This window comes from Pyrus communis, chromosome 12 (assembly GCF_041283825.1).
Source record: "Pyrus communis isolate YQ-2024b chromosome 12, ASM4128382v1, whole genome shotgun sequence".
In the NCBI taxonomy this organism is placed as follows: Eukaryota; Viridiplantae; Streptophyta; class Magnoliopsida; order Rosales; family Rosaceae; genus Pyrus; species Pyrus communis.
Window position 1 is genome coordinate 8,238,473 of NC_142576.1, and position 13,536 is coordinate 8,252,008.

The 13,536-nt window shown below is 36.4% G+C and overlaps 2 protein-coding genes across 2 annotated transcripts; both read left to right on the forward strand.

Annotated features, from left to right (window-relative positions):
• Positions 1-5,672: 5,672 nt before the first annotated feature.
• On the forward strand, positions 5,673-9,573 carry LOC137745142 (NAD(P)-binding Rossmann-fold superfamily protein). The gene is made up of 7 exons (XM_068485033.2): positions 5,673-5,742; positions 7,736-8,007; positions 8,121-8,157; positions 8,245-8,342; positions 8,491-8,552; positions 8,988-9,111; positions 9,251-9,573. Exons 1-7 carry the CDS (start codon positions 5,688-5,690, stop codon positions 9,368-9,370), a joined length of 768 nt encoding a protein of 255 aa, XP_068341134.2. The 5' UTR covers positions 5,673-5,687; the 3' UTR covers positions 9,371-9,573.
• Positions 9,574-11,986: 2,413 nt separating this feature from the next.
• On the forward strand, positions 11,987-13,343 carry LOC137745875 (membrane protein insertion efficiency factor). The gene is made up of 4 exons (XM_068485909.2): positions 11,987-12,253; positions 12,335-12,394; positions 12,715-12,855; positions 12,961-13,343. Exons 1-4 carry the CDS (start codon positions 12,067-12,069, stop codon positions 13,026-13,028), a joined length of 456 nt encoding a protein of 151 aa, XP_068342010.2. The 5' UTR covers positions 11,987-12,066; the 3' UTR covers positions 13,029-13,343.
• The last annotated feature ends 193 nt before the right edge of the window (positions 13,344-13,536 follow it).

Sequence of the window (13,536 nt, forward strand, 5' to 3'; positions counted from 1 at the left end):
ACATCAAGCCCATCATACACGTATAGAACTAATAAGTGGACAAGAGTACAGAGACGACTAATACCATCCAAACTTAAACCTTATTTAATGAAACATAAACACCTCAAACATTCTGGAAAAGAAAAAGACAAGCGAAAAAAAAGCAACTGAATTTAACCTTTCCACCCTTTCAAGGGTGATCAAGTGTCACGCCCCGGTCTCCAGATATATTCAGGGTAGATAGATAAGTCAGAACATAACTGTATGACTAAAATAAAATTCAAATTGATTTAGTACTTTAATAAAATACATAGATAAGTACCTAATAAACAAGCAAGTAAGCTCGCAAATCGAAGTGTTGAAATAAATGATAAATAAAGGCAATGAACCTAGTCAATTCAGATGCTCAACTCCAACATAACTGCACTTGAAGTCCCTCGTGACTAAACCAATACTACACCATAGGAATGGTGCACCGGAAAATAAAAATTCGGATAAGTAACGAAGCTTGTGTGAGTAGTTAATAAGTAACTATGGTTCCAATTATAAATAGGGTTCATTGTTGGAACTAAAATCGCACACATCTATTGGTGGAGTTGGGATTTAGGCTGAATGATCCATGATATATGGTGAAAAGGAGAATTGGGTTGTTTGGGGGTGTGGTTGAATCCAGATTGGACTATTTACATATATCCGAAGGAGAATAAAACCACAATTGTAGTTTTAAGAAAGGAGTAGATATGATGTGTGATACATTAGAATACATCCTTGACGAATAGCCTATGGAGGGGCGTGATGAGATGAGTTCTTTGTGGACATGTTTACGCATAGATGGCAACGTGTAGAAAGATGAGCCTCTATTAGTCGTAAAGAGAATATAAGAGAGATGTATCTTCATATGTGATTGATTACGCTTGATAAATACCCAAGTTAGGGTATTTATAGAGATCTCAGGAGTCCTTGTAGGGAAAGTAATCCCAGTTAGATCAAGAGACTATTTAGGAAGAAGTCTAGGATAAGCAATCCAATCCTCCTAGGATTATGATTAAGTTGCCTAATCACCAAGATATTCTAATTGGACTTGAACTAGAGTTTTTGTACTTGAGACAAGTAATGCAAGTTGTGAAATGGATGTCTAACGATGCCTCTAACTAGTCAGCATGTTCGAATACCTTACTCCGATTCAGATTAGGAAGCCTAGCTAGTCCGATCTTCTGAACTTCATGGGCTATGTGCATTCCAGTCCTTCTTGCCACCCAAGGTGCCACTCGTCATGGGACCAGAAAATCATGGTCCCATAATTGCTTATAACTATGCTTCTGAGAGTGCTCTGCTTCGAAGATAGATAGTTTCCAACGGACCATGAGCGAACTATCCCAGAATAACTTCTCTGGAATGCATAACAAAATGACCTTCTGTGAGATCCCAAGAATTTATTAACAAGAGAAATATTTGAAAAAAAATATATGTTTAGCTTATTTATTGAGAAGGTATTCATAAAAAGATAGTGGACGTTAATACAAGTTCTTAGCATATTTTCAATTACCTTTCCTAACTCGATGAATTTTTAAGGTAATATACATGTTGGGCCAATGAATAAGCGCCATGTGGCAGCCAATGAGTGGCTAGCTTGCCACGTGACAGCAGCTAGAATCAGACAGCATAGGGGGTTGTTCTGATTAGGTTAGTGGCATTTTAGCTACATGGCAAGTGATGATTGAACCCAAAGGAATAAGAAGATGCAGGCAGTGCAAATCAGGAAGATGAGGATGCCTATATATACCCTTGTCGGGTTGGAGAGAAAGAGAGAGGGCGAGAGAGAGTTCGATCAGTGAGAAAACTCTCATTTCTTTCTTATGCTCTTTAGGTGGAAATAAAGAAAAATCCCAAACCCTAACCATACTTCATCTCAATTTTGATTTCGTTTTCGTCTAATGATATATGGAGAAGAGTACTACAATCTCAGGATTTTATCAAGGTGGTGAACTCTTGTAATAGAGAGTTGTGCAATACTTTGGAGCCCAAGTAGGGAAAATATGGCAGACCTTTATAGAGATTGGCTATATTAAATTTTGCGAAGTGTTATGTTATTATTATTGATCTTATTGGTTGATTGATGTGATTTGATGCTAATTTGTTAAATGTTTCTCTTGGGTGTATGTTTGTTATTGACCAGGGAATTATGTTTGGTTGAGAATATATTGTGGTATATGTGAATGATGAAATGAAAGTATTTGTAAATCACTCATGATGTGTCATGTGGTTGGAGCTTCGGTGTTGAGAATGGAATTAGAAATGAGGGTAATGGAAATGATCTTTTGTGTAGTTGAGCCAAACTCTTATTAGGTACGAAGTCTCAGGCAAACCCACAGTGCACAGTTGCTTTTAGGGTAATTCGGGATTGGCGACGAAGAGTTTTGCAAGACGACTAACAAAAAGGGAAATTGAGATGATTGAGTTACATGTGGTTAATTTGTATAATAGAACATTCGAACCACCACTACAGAGGTAAAATGCACGGTATAGGACGTGCAGGTCCACGTGTTTTATTATATGAATTAACGAGAATAGTCAAAGAGTTTGCATTTGAACTCATGCATTGTCATTGCTAATAATTTGGTATTTTGTTATATGATTTCAGGACACTTAATTTAGTATTGTTAATTTACTGTAACAATGTTCTGTCCCTACTGAGCTGTTGAAGCGCACTCCTCTATTATTATGCAAGTTTACGAACTAAACCATCTAAGAGGATAGATGGGATGAGATTGGATTAGATGTGAGAAAGAGAAGTTTAATTTATTTGTTTTCTTTGTAGCCTTGTAAAGAATTCTTGAGTCTTTTTTTTTTTATAAGAGGAATTAATTTTGCACTCCATTATTTCTGTTTCTTTATTTATTTTAATTTTTTAGCTCGTGCTTTGGATTTGAGGTTATTTTTCCACCAATCTCAAGTCCTGGGCGTGGCACCTTCAAACTACTTTTTTGGCTTGGAGTTAGCCGATTCTGGTTCATCCTGCTTGCTTGTCTCTCAAAGATCTAATATTTTGGAGTTCTTAACTATATTGTAGACCTATGATCGGAGTTCAACATGCATAGCTGAAAAGTTGGATGTAAGATGGAATTCGCTTTTGTATTCCTGGAACGACTTAGATGCCTTAGGAGATATTTTATTAAGTTTATTTTACTCAAGTTATTAGGCTTGTTAGAGTAAAACACTTGGATTTCGTCTTTTGCTTCCTTATTGCGGAATATAGTTTAATCTGACAATCTTTTTGAAATAAATTAACTTTGACGTAATGAGTAACGAAGTGAAATAGGAATAAGCTTGTAGGTCCGGGATAGAGCTTTAGACTCCCCTCGGTAAAAAATGCTACCACCCAATCTTAGTGTTTATAAAGATTTCCACTTGGATAATAAGAGTGCCACCCTACTCCAGTGCCAAGTCTAAAACTCCTGAAAAATCCTTTGCTCCAAACTTGTTATGATGCATTGATCGGATTAAGGATGAGAAAGTGACGAGTCGTGTCTAGAATGGTCTCCAGATCTTAGTGTCAGTCCAAACTTCTTTCTTCAAGCATGACTTTGATTCCGTTTGTTTTTCACCTTGCCCCATTCTAGATCTGAGGATTTTAATAGTCGCAACGTGTCACCAAGAAGGGAATGCTAAAGTGTCAAATTTGTGAAAATTTGTAACTTCCATATTCTGCTAAAAAAGTAAATGAAACTCACATGATTTTCCAATTAACTTGCATCTGATTGATTATTGTTTTCAATGGCAGATCTGGAAGTCTAACCTCATAGGGTCCCAATGTATAAGATTCGAGCGTGTTTAGCGCCCAAATTTTTTTCACCTTTTCTATTTTAAAACTTCCACGGCATGATGCCAAGCTTTACCTGTCAAGGCTTGTCCCACCTAAAGTCAGTTGAACATCACTTGCCAGAACTTGTCAAATTCTGTTTAAGAAGCATTTCATCGAACAGTTTGTGGACATGCTCAAGTCCCATACTAAATAAGCATAGGCTCCACCAATGACTTTCTCTCAATATTTTTCAACTTTCATAAGATCCAGGGACCCAAGAGAACCCTCTAGATCTGTCCTTGATTGTTTCTGTATTACAACTTGTTAATGGGATTATAAATCGTAAGGTAATTTAGCCAAAAGTCAATAAAAACTTTACTATGAAGCCATATTTTTGTTTTGGACTTAATCAATAATATATTTTTATTAGTTAGGCATAGGTCAATGATACATTACCACATAGGTTTTAAGTCATTATAAATAGTTAGAATTTGACTATTACATCCTTCTCTCTATTTCTCTTTCTATGAATGTCATATGGGCTTAAGCTATTATAAATACAGATTTAGATCCTCTTCGGATTAATTTTGTGGAGATCCTCTAGACCAATCGATCTCATCCATTGATACAAATCCAATGATCAAAATCTCTTATCCTTCCTCTTTTCCACTCAACTCTTCTCTTTCTCCCTCACTTTGAAGCTTTCAACCTTGAACCACCAACTCTTCAAATTTTAAATTAAATTCAATCCTACCTCAAAATCAGCCCCAACACCACCACAACCCACCCAACCCCAATCGTCCTACTACCTCACCCTCTCAAAAATCAGCCCAAGTACCGCCACATCCCTCAATTGCAAGTCCCCTAACCTTAAAATCTCAGCTAATGTTAACGAAACAACAAAAAGAGGGGCCGTGCAAACCAATGTCTTCTAGTTGCAGAGATTTTTTTCGTAACTATGGAAGAATTATAGAGAGAGAAATCTCAATGATGAAGAAGAAGAAGAAAGAGACGACAAATAACAAGCTAAAACAATAAGGGATTGCCAAAAAATAAATTAGACTTAGCACAGATGACCTGCAATTGAATTGGGTTTGTTAACAACGGTGGGGTGTGGGGGTGCGAGAGAGAAAGAGGAGTTGAGGGGGAAGAGAGGTCGGGGAAGAGGCTTTGGCCATTTAATTTCTATTCATATGGAACTGATCTTGAGATGACTTAATCCTATAAATAGTTAGAACATGTATATTCTATCACTCTCTCTCGCTCTTCATTTACATGGAGGAGTATACTCAACTAAAAAAAGAAAAAGAAAAAAGGAAACGGACATTGCAATGCAATGTCCGAATCCAAATGTAAAAATTTGAACCAGGAAATGAACACTACATTGCAGTGTCTGAATCCAATGTAAAACATCAAAACCAATAACCGGACACTTCATCATCATAATGTATCTCGATTTAATAAATAATTTTATATTAAAAATCTTACGCATATCATTATTTTATGAGAACGTATGTCGCGGTAAATCATTTACATGTAAGTTCATGTCCCCATGACCAAATGACAAAGAGATAAGGCGCATAATAAGGTAATAGAATTTCACAAGAGCAAAAGGATTAGCAACCCACCGACAAAACTCATTGAATTAACAGGTACCAGTGAAGAACAATTCAGCAAATGGAAACTGGTCCGTACAACTAAGTTTTGGGTCTCATCAGTGATGATGGCAACGGTGGCAGTGGCACCACGCACGTGTTCCCTTGGTTATCTATAATAATCAATGTCATAAATGTAGTTGGGTGGCAGTTCCAGAAAGATGGTAAATGTAGTTGGGTGGCAGTTCCAGAAAGATGACCCTTTTATTTCAATCCACTTCATTTTGTGCTGTATTCTTGTCACGAAGGCCATGGCGGATTCGGGTGCAAGCACCGTCCTTGTCACTGGAGCTGGTGGTAGAACTGGTACTCTCTCTCTCTCTCTCTCTCTCTCTCTCTCTCGTTTTTAATTAGTTTTTGAAAGTGAAGTTTTAATTGTTAATTATTGAACAAGAATTTTTAACAGGTATTCAATTGGAATTTTGAGATATTTTAATTATTTTAATGAATTTAGGTATTCAATTAGGATTGGAAGTGATTCTCTGAAATTCAATATGTATTCAATCAGGATTTTAAGATAATTTATTAAAATCCTTATAAATCCGGAGTAATCAATTAGAATTTTAAAGAAATTTATAATATTTCCGATGTATTTAATTAGAATTAGGGGTGGAAAAAATTCCCAAAAATCCCGAACCGAACCGAAAAAATCCCGATCCCAAACCAAAATTCCCGAAATTTTCGGGATCCTATCCCGAACCGATCCCAAAATTTCGGTATGGGATTCGGGATTGGCTTCTCGATATTTCGGGAATCTCATACCGAACCGAAAATATATAATATTAATTATTATATATATATTATTCTTTTATAATTGATGCTAGTAGTTTCTAATTCATGCTCTGCAACCTGGAATGCCCTACACCTTGCATATTTTTCATGTTTTGTTTGATATTCATGTGGATTTTATTATTGCTGCTGCCATGGCTGATGATTTTAGAAGGCTTGATTTTTTTGTCTCTCAACATATTGCAAAAAGGGTTTAATTAATTTGAATTTTGACTATGATAAAAACAGTCAGGCATGCCAGTGTTCAATTAAATGGTAGTGTGAATGAAATGAAATTCCTAGTTCTTGAATTATATATTTGAAGAACAATTCATAATTTCATATTTCAATTTGGGATTCCCGATTTGTCCCAAAATCCCGAAAATATTTCGGGATTCCCGAAATTTGGGATTCCCGAAAATTTGGTTTAGGATTGGTCTTCAAATTTCTGTCCCAAAAAATTTTGGTTTGGGATTCGGGATACTAGTTTTGGTATGGTACCCCATACCGAACCACCCCTAATTAGAATTAGAATTTAAAGAATTTGGAAAAGTTGAGGAATTTGAGGGAATTTGAGAGATTTTGTAGGGTATTTTAAGCATCTACAAATCTCATCTCTTCTCATGAGATTTCGAGGGAATTGAATTAAAATTTTACATAGAATTTCCATAAATCAGTTAAACTCCATAAAAATCTATGGAATTATAATTCCATTAAAATCTTTCAAATTTCCAATTGAATACACACCTCGAAGTTGACTGTTTTAAATTAATTTAATTAATTAATAGGTGTTGATTGGGCGCTCGGTTTTATAGATTATATAGTTTTAATCTGGATTCAAGTTTTCTTTTTTATAAACGATAAAGATAATTAAACTAAATTCATCTAAACTAATAAATTGTTACACAATAAATTTATGAATTGTTATTAGTAGTCCAAACTTTTTATATTTAAAATAAAAAATACACGAGCAAAACGAGATTTTTGAAGTACCAATAACAGCTCTCAAAATTCGAGTAGATTATTGTTTATATTTCCTAGATTATGAATCTGTAATGCTGAGTGAGTCATGGACTCAATAAATTTAAGAACTTTTAGTGCAAAGCATTACAAGATGTGTATTTTAGTATTTGGGTTGTGGGATTAATGGTAGGGTAATTGGACCTGTGAAGTCCCATAGTGTGTGAGCAGAAATGTGTGAGATAATTGGGTGTTTTTTGTGGAGAAGCATGTCTGTTGAGTGGGAGAGATGCTCGGTGTGTTGCACGCTGGAAGCGTAAAGTGACCGGTTTAGGGTTTGGGGTTTTGTGATTTTGGTAACAGTTAGCGCGCTTTGTTATCGTGAATGTGTGTAGTTTGAGTTGACTTAACATCTATGGCAACGGAAGTATGTTTTGTTACTGTGAATGTGTTTGTTTGGGTTATTTTTGCTCAACATCTATGGCGACGGAAGCAGGAGAGGAAATTGTATTTCCCTTCTGTTTAAGGATAGGTTTCTGATTGAAATGTATTATTGGTGGAAACTTGGCAGGTAAACTAGTTTATAAGAAGTTAAAGGGGAGGTCAGACCAGTATGTTGCTAGGGGTCTGGTTAGGACTGAAGAGAGCAAACAGAGCATTGGCGGAGCAGATGATCTTTATGTTGGAGATATAAGGGATGCTGACAGCATTCTACCTGCAATCCAAGGCATCGATGCTCTCATAATCCTTACAAGCGCTGTGCCTAAGATGAAACCTGGCTTTGATCCGACCAAAGGTGGGAGGCCTGAGTTCTATTTTGAAGACGGGTCGTATCCTGAACAGGTAATTTCTGTCATTTTTTATGACTTTAGGACATTGTAAGTAGGTGGTTCTACAACGGTGGTGTTCAGAATCTCTGGTTTGCTCCTTGTTCTGATACATGGTTTGCATCTTAGGTTGATTGGATTGGACAGAAAAACCAAATAGATGCTGGTGAGAATTTTTATGTTTGTTTCCATTCAATCGAAACATGGTTCATTTCAACTTGTAATTTTTGAATTATATGATAAATGTGAACAGCTAAGGCTGCGGGAGTGAAGCAGATTGTGTTAGTTGGGTCTATGGGCGGAACAGATCTTAACAATCCCCTGAACAAATTGGCTAATGGCAACATATTGGTTAGTAATCCCTTTCTACATTTGAATTACCACCTTTTGTGGTTGCTTTTCGGCCTTCTGTTTGTGGAAATGGAATTTGACTTTGCTGATCTATTCCTTCCTGCTTATATGTTAATTATAAATGTTTATGCAATATATTACAACACAGGTTTGGAAGAGGAAGGCTGAGCAGTATTTGGCTGACTCCGGAATTCCATACACAATCATAAGGTTGGTCCAGTTATATTCAGACTCGGTTCAAACAATATGTTTGTATTGAATAGACTTTGTAAAATCACTGGTTGCTTTCCTTGCTACTCTTACGGGAAAAATACAAGTCTTTTTGTGACAACCACCCTCACAATGATGATATACGAAGCCATTGTTTATGCTGCTTTGCATTGGCCAACACAATGTTTGAGAACTTCTAAAACACCAAAACAGCCCTTTATTGTTGTGATCCCTCATGAATACAGATACTAAATCTTGTCTGCTGGAACGATGCCTAGATTTCATTTCCTACTAAAGATTGTCTGCTTGTTATGTGCATCAGTCTAGTGTCAACAGAAGTTCAAATCACTAAATTCTATACCTAGTTATGCTCCGATCTGGTCTTGTTTTTTTTCCTTGACTTCCAACTGACTTAGACGTCTATGGTTAAACTAGGGCTGGAGGCTTGCAAGACAAAGAAGGAGGCATCCGTGAACTACTTATAGGGAAGGATGACGAGCTTCTTAAGACCGAAACAAGAACCATCGCTAGACCTGATGTCGCAGAAGTCTGCGTTCAGGTATTGTGTACAGGGGTGTGCGAATAAATAATTTCTTTGTTTCCTTTTTCTCTGCTTACCTCAAAGCTAGCATGCATCCCAGTATCAACTTTTCGAGCAATTGTTATGCATTGTGCTGAACTGTTTGCGTTTTGATCAGGCACTGCAGTTCGAGGAGGCCAAGTTCAAGGCATTTGATTTGGCCTCAAAGCCGGAGGGAACTGGGACACCGACCAAGGATTTTAAGGCTTTATTTTCCCAGATCACTACCCGATTTTGATTTTTGGCTTCTGTAATGCCAAAGCGAACATCTCCCCGTATGAGTTTCTGTTTATACTGGGACAAAAAGGGTAGAAAATGAATAGCATATGTGTATGCAGCTTGAACAGTTTTTAATTTGTAATGCAGGGATCAAGGAACTAGCATGTCACTGTGCCTGCACTTTTAATAATGCGCCAGAGCTTGTTTTTACCTTTTCCCTTATTTTGGCTTGTGAATTTTGGTGTTCTTTGACAGGGAAACCTTAGTTTCTCCTTCATTGTCTGCCTTGCCAATTGAGAACTAAAGGCTCGTTTAGGAAGTACTTTTAAATGATTGAAAGCTCGTTTAGGGAAAATGTTTGAGTTTTAAAAGCATTGGAAGTGCTTCTTGCAGGAAGCCCGTCAAGTGCTTTCCATGATTAACTTACATTTTTAATAAGGATTGGTTCCAAAATTATTTTCTCTAAAAACTCTTTTAGTCATTTAAAGGCACTTACCAAACAAGCCCTAAACTTATTAAAATATGTAGGACATGGTCGTGTTTGGGAATAATAAGTTTTAACCTTGTTGATGCACAAAATCAGTGAGACTTTGGAACAACGTAAAGTGTGTAAGTTTGCAACTTCGCACAGTTGCTCCAGCCACTAAGTGGGTGAACTTGTAGAAAGATAAAGATAGGGAAGCAAACATAGGATGTATGTGGTTCATCCTAAGTGGGTGAACTTGTAGAAAGATAAAGATAGGGAAGCAAACATAGGATGTACGTGGTTCATCCTAAGTTGGGCTACGTTCACAGAGTAGAGCTCTCATTAATAGTGAAAAGATTACATAACACATAGGTTCAAGCATAATCATCACTAGTGAGTTCTAATGACGAGTTTAAGTACAATAATGGCATTTGTCCTTGATTGTAGGAAGAAAGATCTCCTTTTATAGTTGAGGAGGGTCTTCGGCTTTCGTTCACGGTCAATGTGGGACTCTAGGAGTTTTATTCTAATGTTGACATGTGTTGTGTTATGATTGGTCTCCTGTTGGAGAAAAATTATTGTGCTTCGCCAGAGGTGCCTCAACACAATCCTTCAATACGTCCCTGAATGTATGAAGTTGACGGTACTTGATAGTTTCAAGATTAATGAAGTATGGTGCAAACAAACCTTTTTAAGCTTATGCCATAAAATGATTTCATAGTATGCCACTATTAACAAATACGATATTCATTTAAGCAAAGATATTCAACCTTGAGCGTTGAGAGAGAAAAATAATTAAGCAAACTAAATTTATATAAAAGCTCACACTAGGTAAAATATTTTTTTATACAATTGGCATCCGTTGGTCATCTTGTTGTCAATTTGGGTTGCAATATCATTGTGTTCCGCACTGCCTAAAACTGCTTTGGTTTGCAATATTCTGAATGGTTCTAATTTGTGTTGAACTCACACTTCTTCTCATGAGTGGTTGGAAATTTAAATTTCTGTCTAATATTGTTCAAAATCCTAGCTTGGTTAATATGATTCGACGGACTCCTTTGTCTTTTAGCATCTACTCTACTTATTCTGCTTTGGATAGGTTTCGACAGCCTAAGCCTAATGTATATTGGTCTAAACTTGTCTGGTATAATCAAAATATTCATCAGACGAGCTTCTTCTCTCTGGTTGGCCGTTAAATGCAAGCTTTACATTATAGACAGGATTTTGATTTTTGCTATGTATCACTTGTGCGTCCTCTACTCTAGTGCTACAGAATTTCATTGCCACCTCTTTTTTCGATGTCCTTATATTGATGGTATTTAGTATTCGGCGGCGATCGAGTGTTGTATTGGCTAAAGCTCCCTTGGCCTCCTCTTCTCGTGTGGGTTGTTTACGGTTGAAAGAAAAAATCTCTATTGTCATTTGTATTTGTGTCTTGCTGCTACTGTTTTTTATATTTGAAGGAAGCGGAACAAACGTATATTCAAGAATAAATGTCAACCGACTACGATGGTTCTCAACTCAATTAAATCCACTATTAGACTTTTGATAAGATTTTTGAAATTGCCCACTATTAGACTTTTGATAAGATTTTTGAAATTGCCCGTTGCCAATGAGATTATTTCATGGGAATGGAATATCCCCATGAATAGTTAGTGTTTGTCTGTTGCGCTTTACTTGGTGTACTCTTTCCGTCTTTTGTTGCTACTTTGGTGCAGCTTTGTTGGCCTCTGCTTTTTGTTGTTCGTGGCTACAACTCTTTGCTACTTGTTTGTAAATAATATTTTTATTGAATAATGTTAAATGACATTATGATACAATGCTAAGAGTGTTTTAGCTATTAAATTTGATTTCTACTATAAAGATCTTTTATCTTTAGTTTCAGCCATTCAGGATTTATTTGGAAGTGCTAAAACTACTAAGTGCTTTTGATAAAAGTGTTTTTGAGTCTTAAAAATACTTAAAAGCGTATTTTGGACAAAAAGTATTTTAAATGATTTTCAATGATTCACTTATGTTTTTACTAATAATTGATTTCAAAATCACTTTCATTAAAAGCACTATAAGTTATTTTAAAAGTACCGTAAAATATATTCTCATCATCCAATATTATGTACTATTTAAGAAATTCAAATAAGTTTCTCCAAATAATTTCATATTGATATTTTTTATTTAAAAAAAAACTGATAAAAAACAAAGAAAACGAAGAAAATATCGTAAGCACGTATGACTGGAAGGGGTAGCTGAAGATGGCGGTCGTTATGTTGGTTAACTACCAGAAACCTCTGGCTATAGCTGTTCATCCCCAATCCCAAAACCCTAGCTTCAATTCCGGCAAAATTTACCCCATTCAATACAATTCTTGTACGGCTCGTCGTCGCCCAATAATCCATGGAGCCAATGGAGACTCGCAGTCCGACCCAAACAATCCACAAGGTACTCTCTCTCTCTCTCTCTCTCTCTCTCTCTCGATTTTTGAACATTTCCATGCTCATAAGGCAGTTTGCTTGTAATCAGATAAGGAAGTGGACAGTTTGGGGGTTAAAGCTGCATTATCTCTACTCAAATTCTACAGAAGTAAGTTTCTTTTCTAATTATTATTTATCGCTTATTAAAACGTAAGCATTACGGTTTAGTGATATATCTCTTCATTAAGACTAATAGGCCGCGATGGACTCCCATATATGGCTACTTCGATACTAAATTATGGTTGGCGTACTGTGTAACTTAGTGTAAATCTCACCTCTAATTGTATTAGAAAAACGCGATTAATAGCCAATTCAGGTTAGACCAATTAGCTAAAGCAGTTTCTGCTCTCCATTCGACTTAAATTAGAGTAGTTAGAATATCGCTTGTCAAAGGAAAAATGAAGTAAATTAATTGGGTAAAAAATGCAGGGGAAATCTCACCTCTGATGTTGAAGAGTTGCCGTTATGTACCAACCTGCAGTGAGTACTCGATGCAAGCTTACAAGAAGTATGGATTTGCAAAAGGTTCCATCTTGACTGCTTGGCGAATCTGTCGTTGTAATCCTCTTGGTAATTAACTTAACACTTTCCTAATTAACTTTGTTGGGATTTCATTTAATCCTTTTCTGGGTCTCTGAAGTTTAGGTGAATTGTTTCATTTTTCATTTTTCTTAGGTGGGACTGGATATGATCCTCCTCGATGGTTCGACGAGCCAAGGTTGCCTGAAGAACTTGACGAGTGAGCCAGAGATTTTGGTGTATACACATCGGAAGACCGCAGATTCTCCCAAAATATTAGAAAGTTTCGTACATGGCAACCTGTGGTTGATTGTCCAAGCGGAATGACTTTCTTAGAACAAGTTTACCGTCAGTGCGACGCCCTTGGCACATCCAAGTGACACGCCAAGAGATGTAAAATGATGAGCTTACATTGCATTATTTTATGGGTTTGCCTAATAAAATGATAATAGTCACTAACAGCTGTTTATCATTCATGTACTAATTGAAGGATTAATTAAATTCCATCAAAGTGGCAAAAGAGTTGCCTTCTTTTATTATTATGATGTTGGAAAGTTGATTGCCGCACACCACTTTCTCATTCCACACTTCTATTTGTCTGCCTTTTGATTTATTCAATCCAAAAGCAAAAATAGAGATCAAAGGGCGTGCGACAATCACTTCCGTGACATGTAGGGTTTACAAACAAGGGAAATGCCAACTACCATACCAAATGTTATATGCAGGACAACG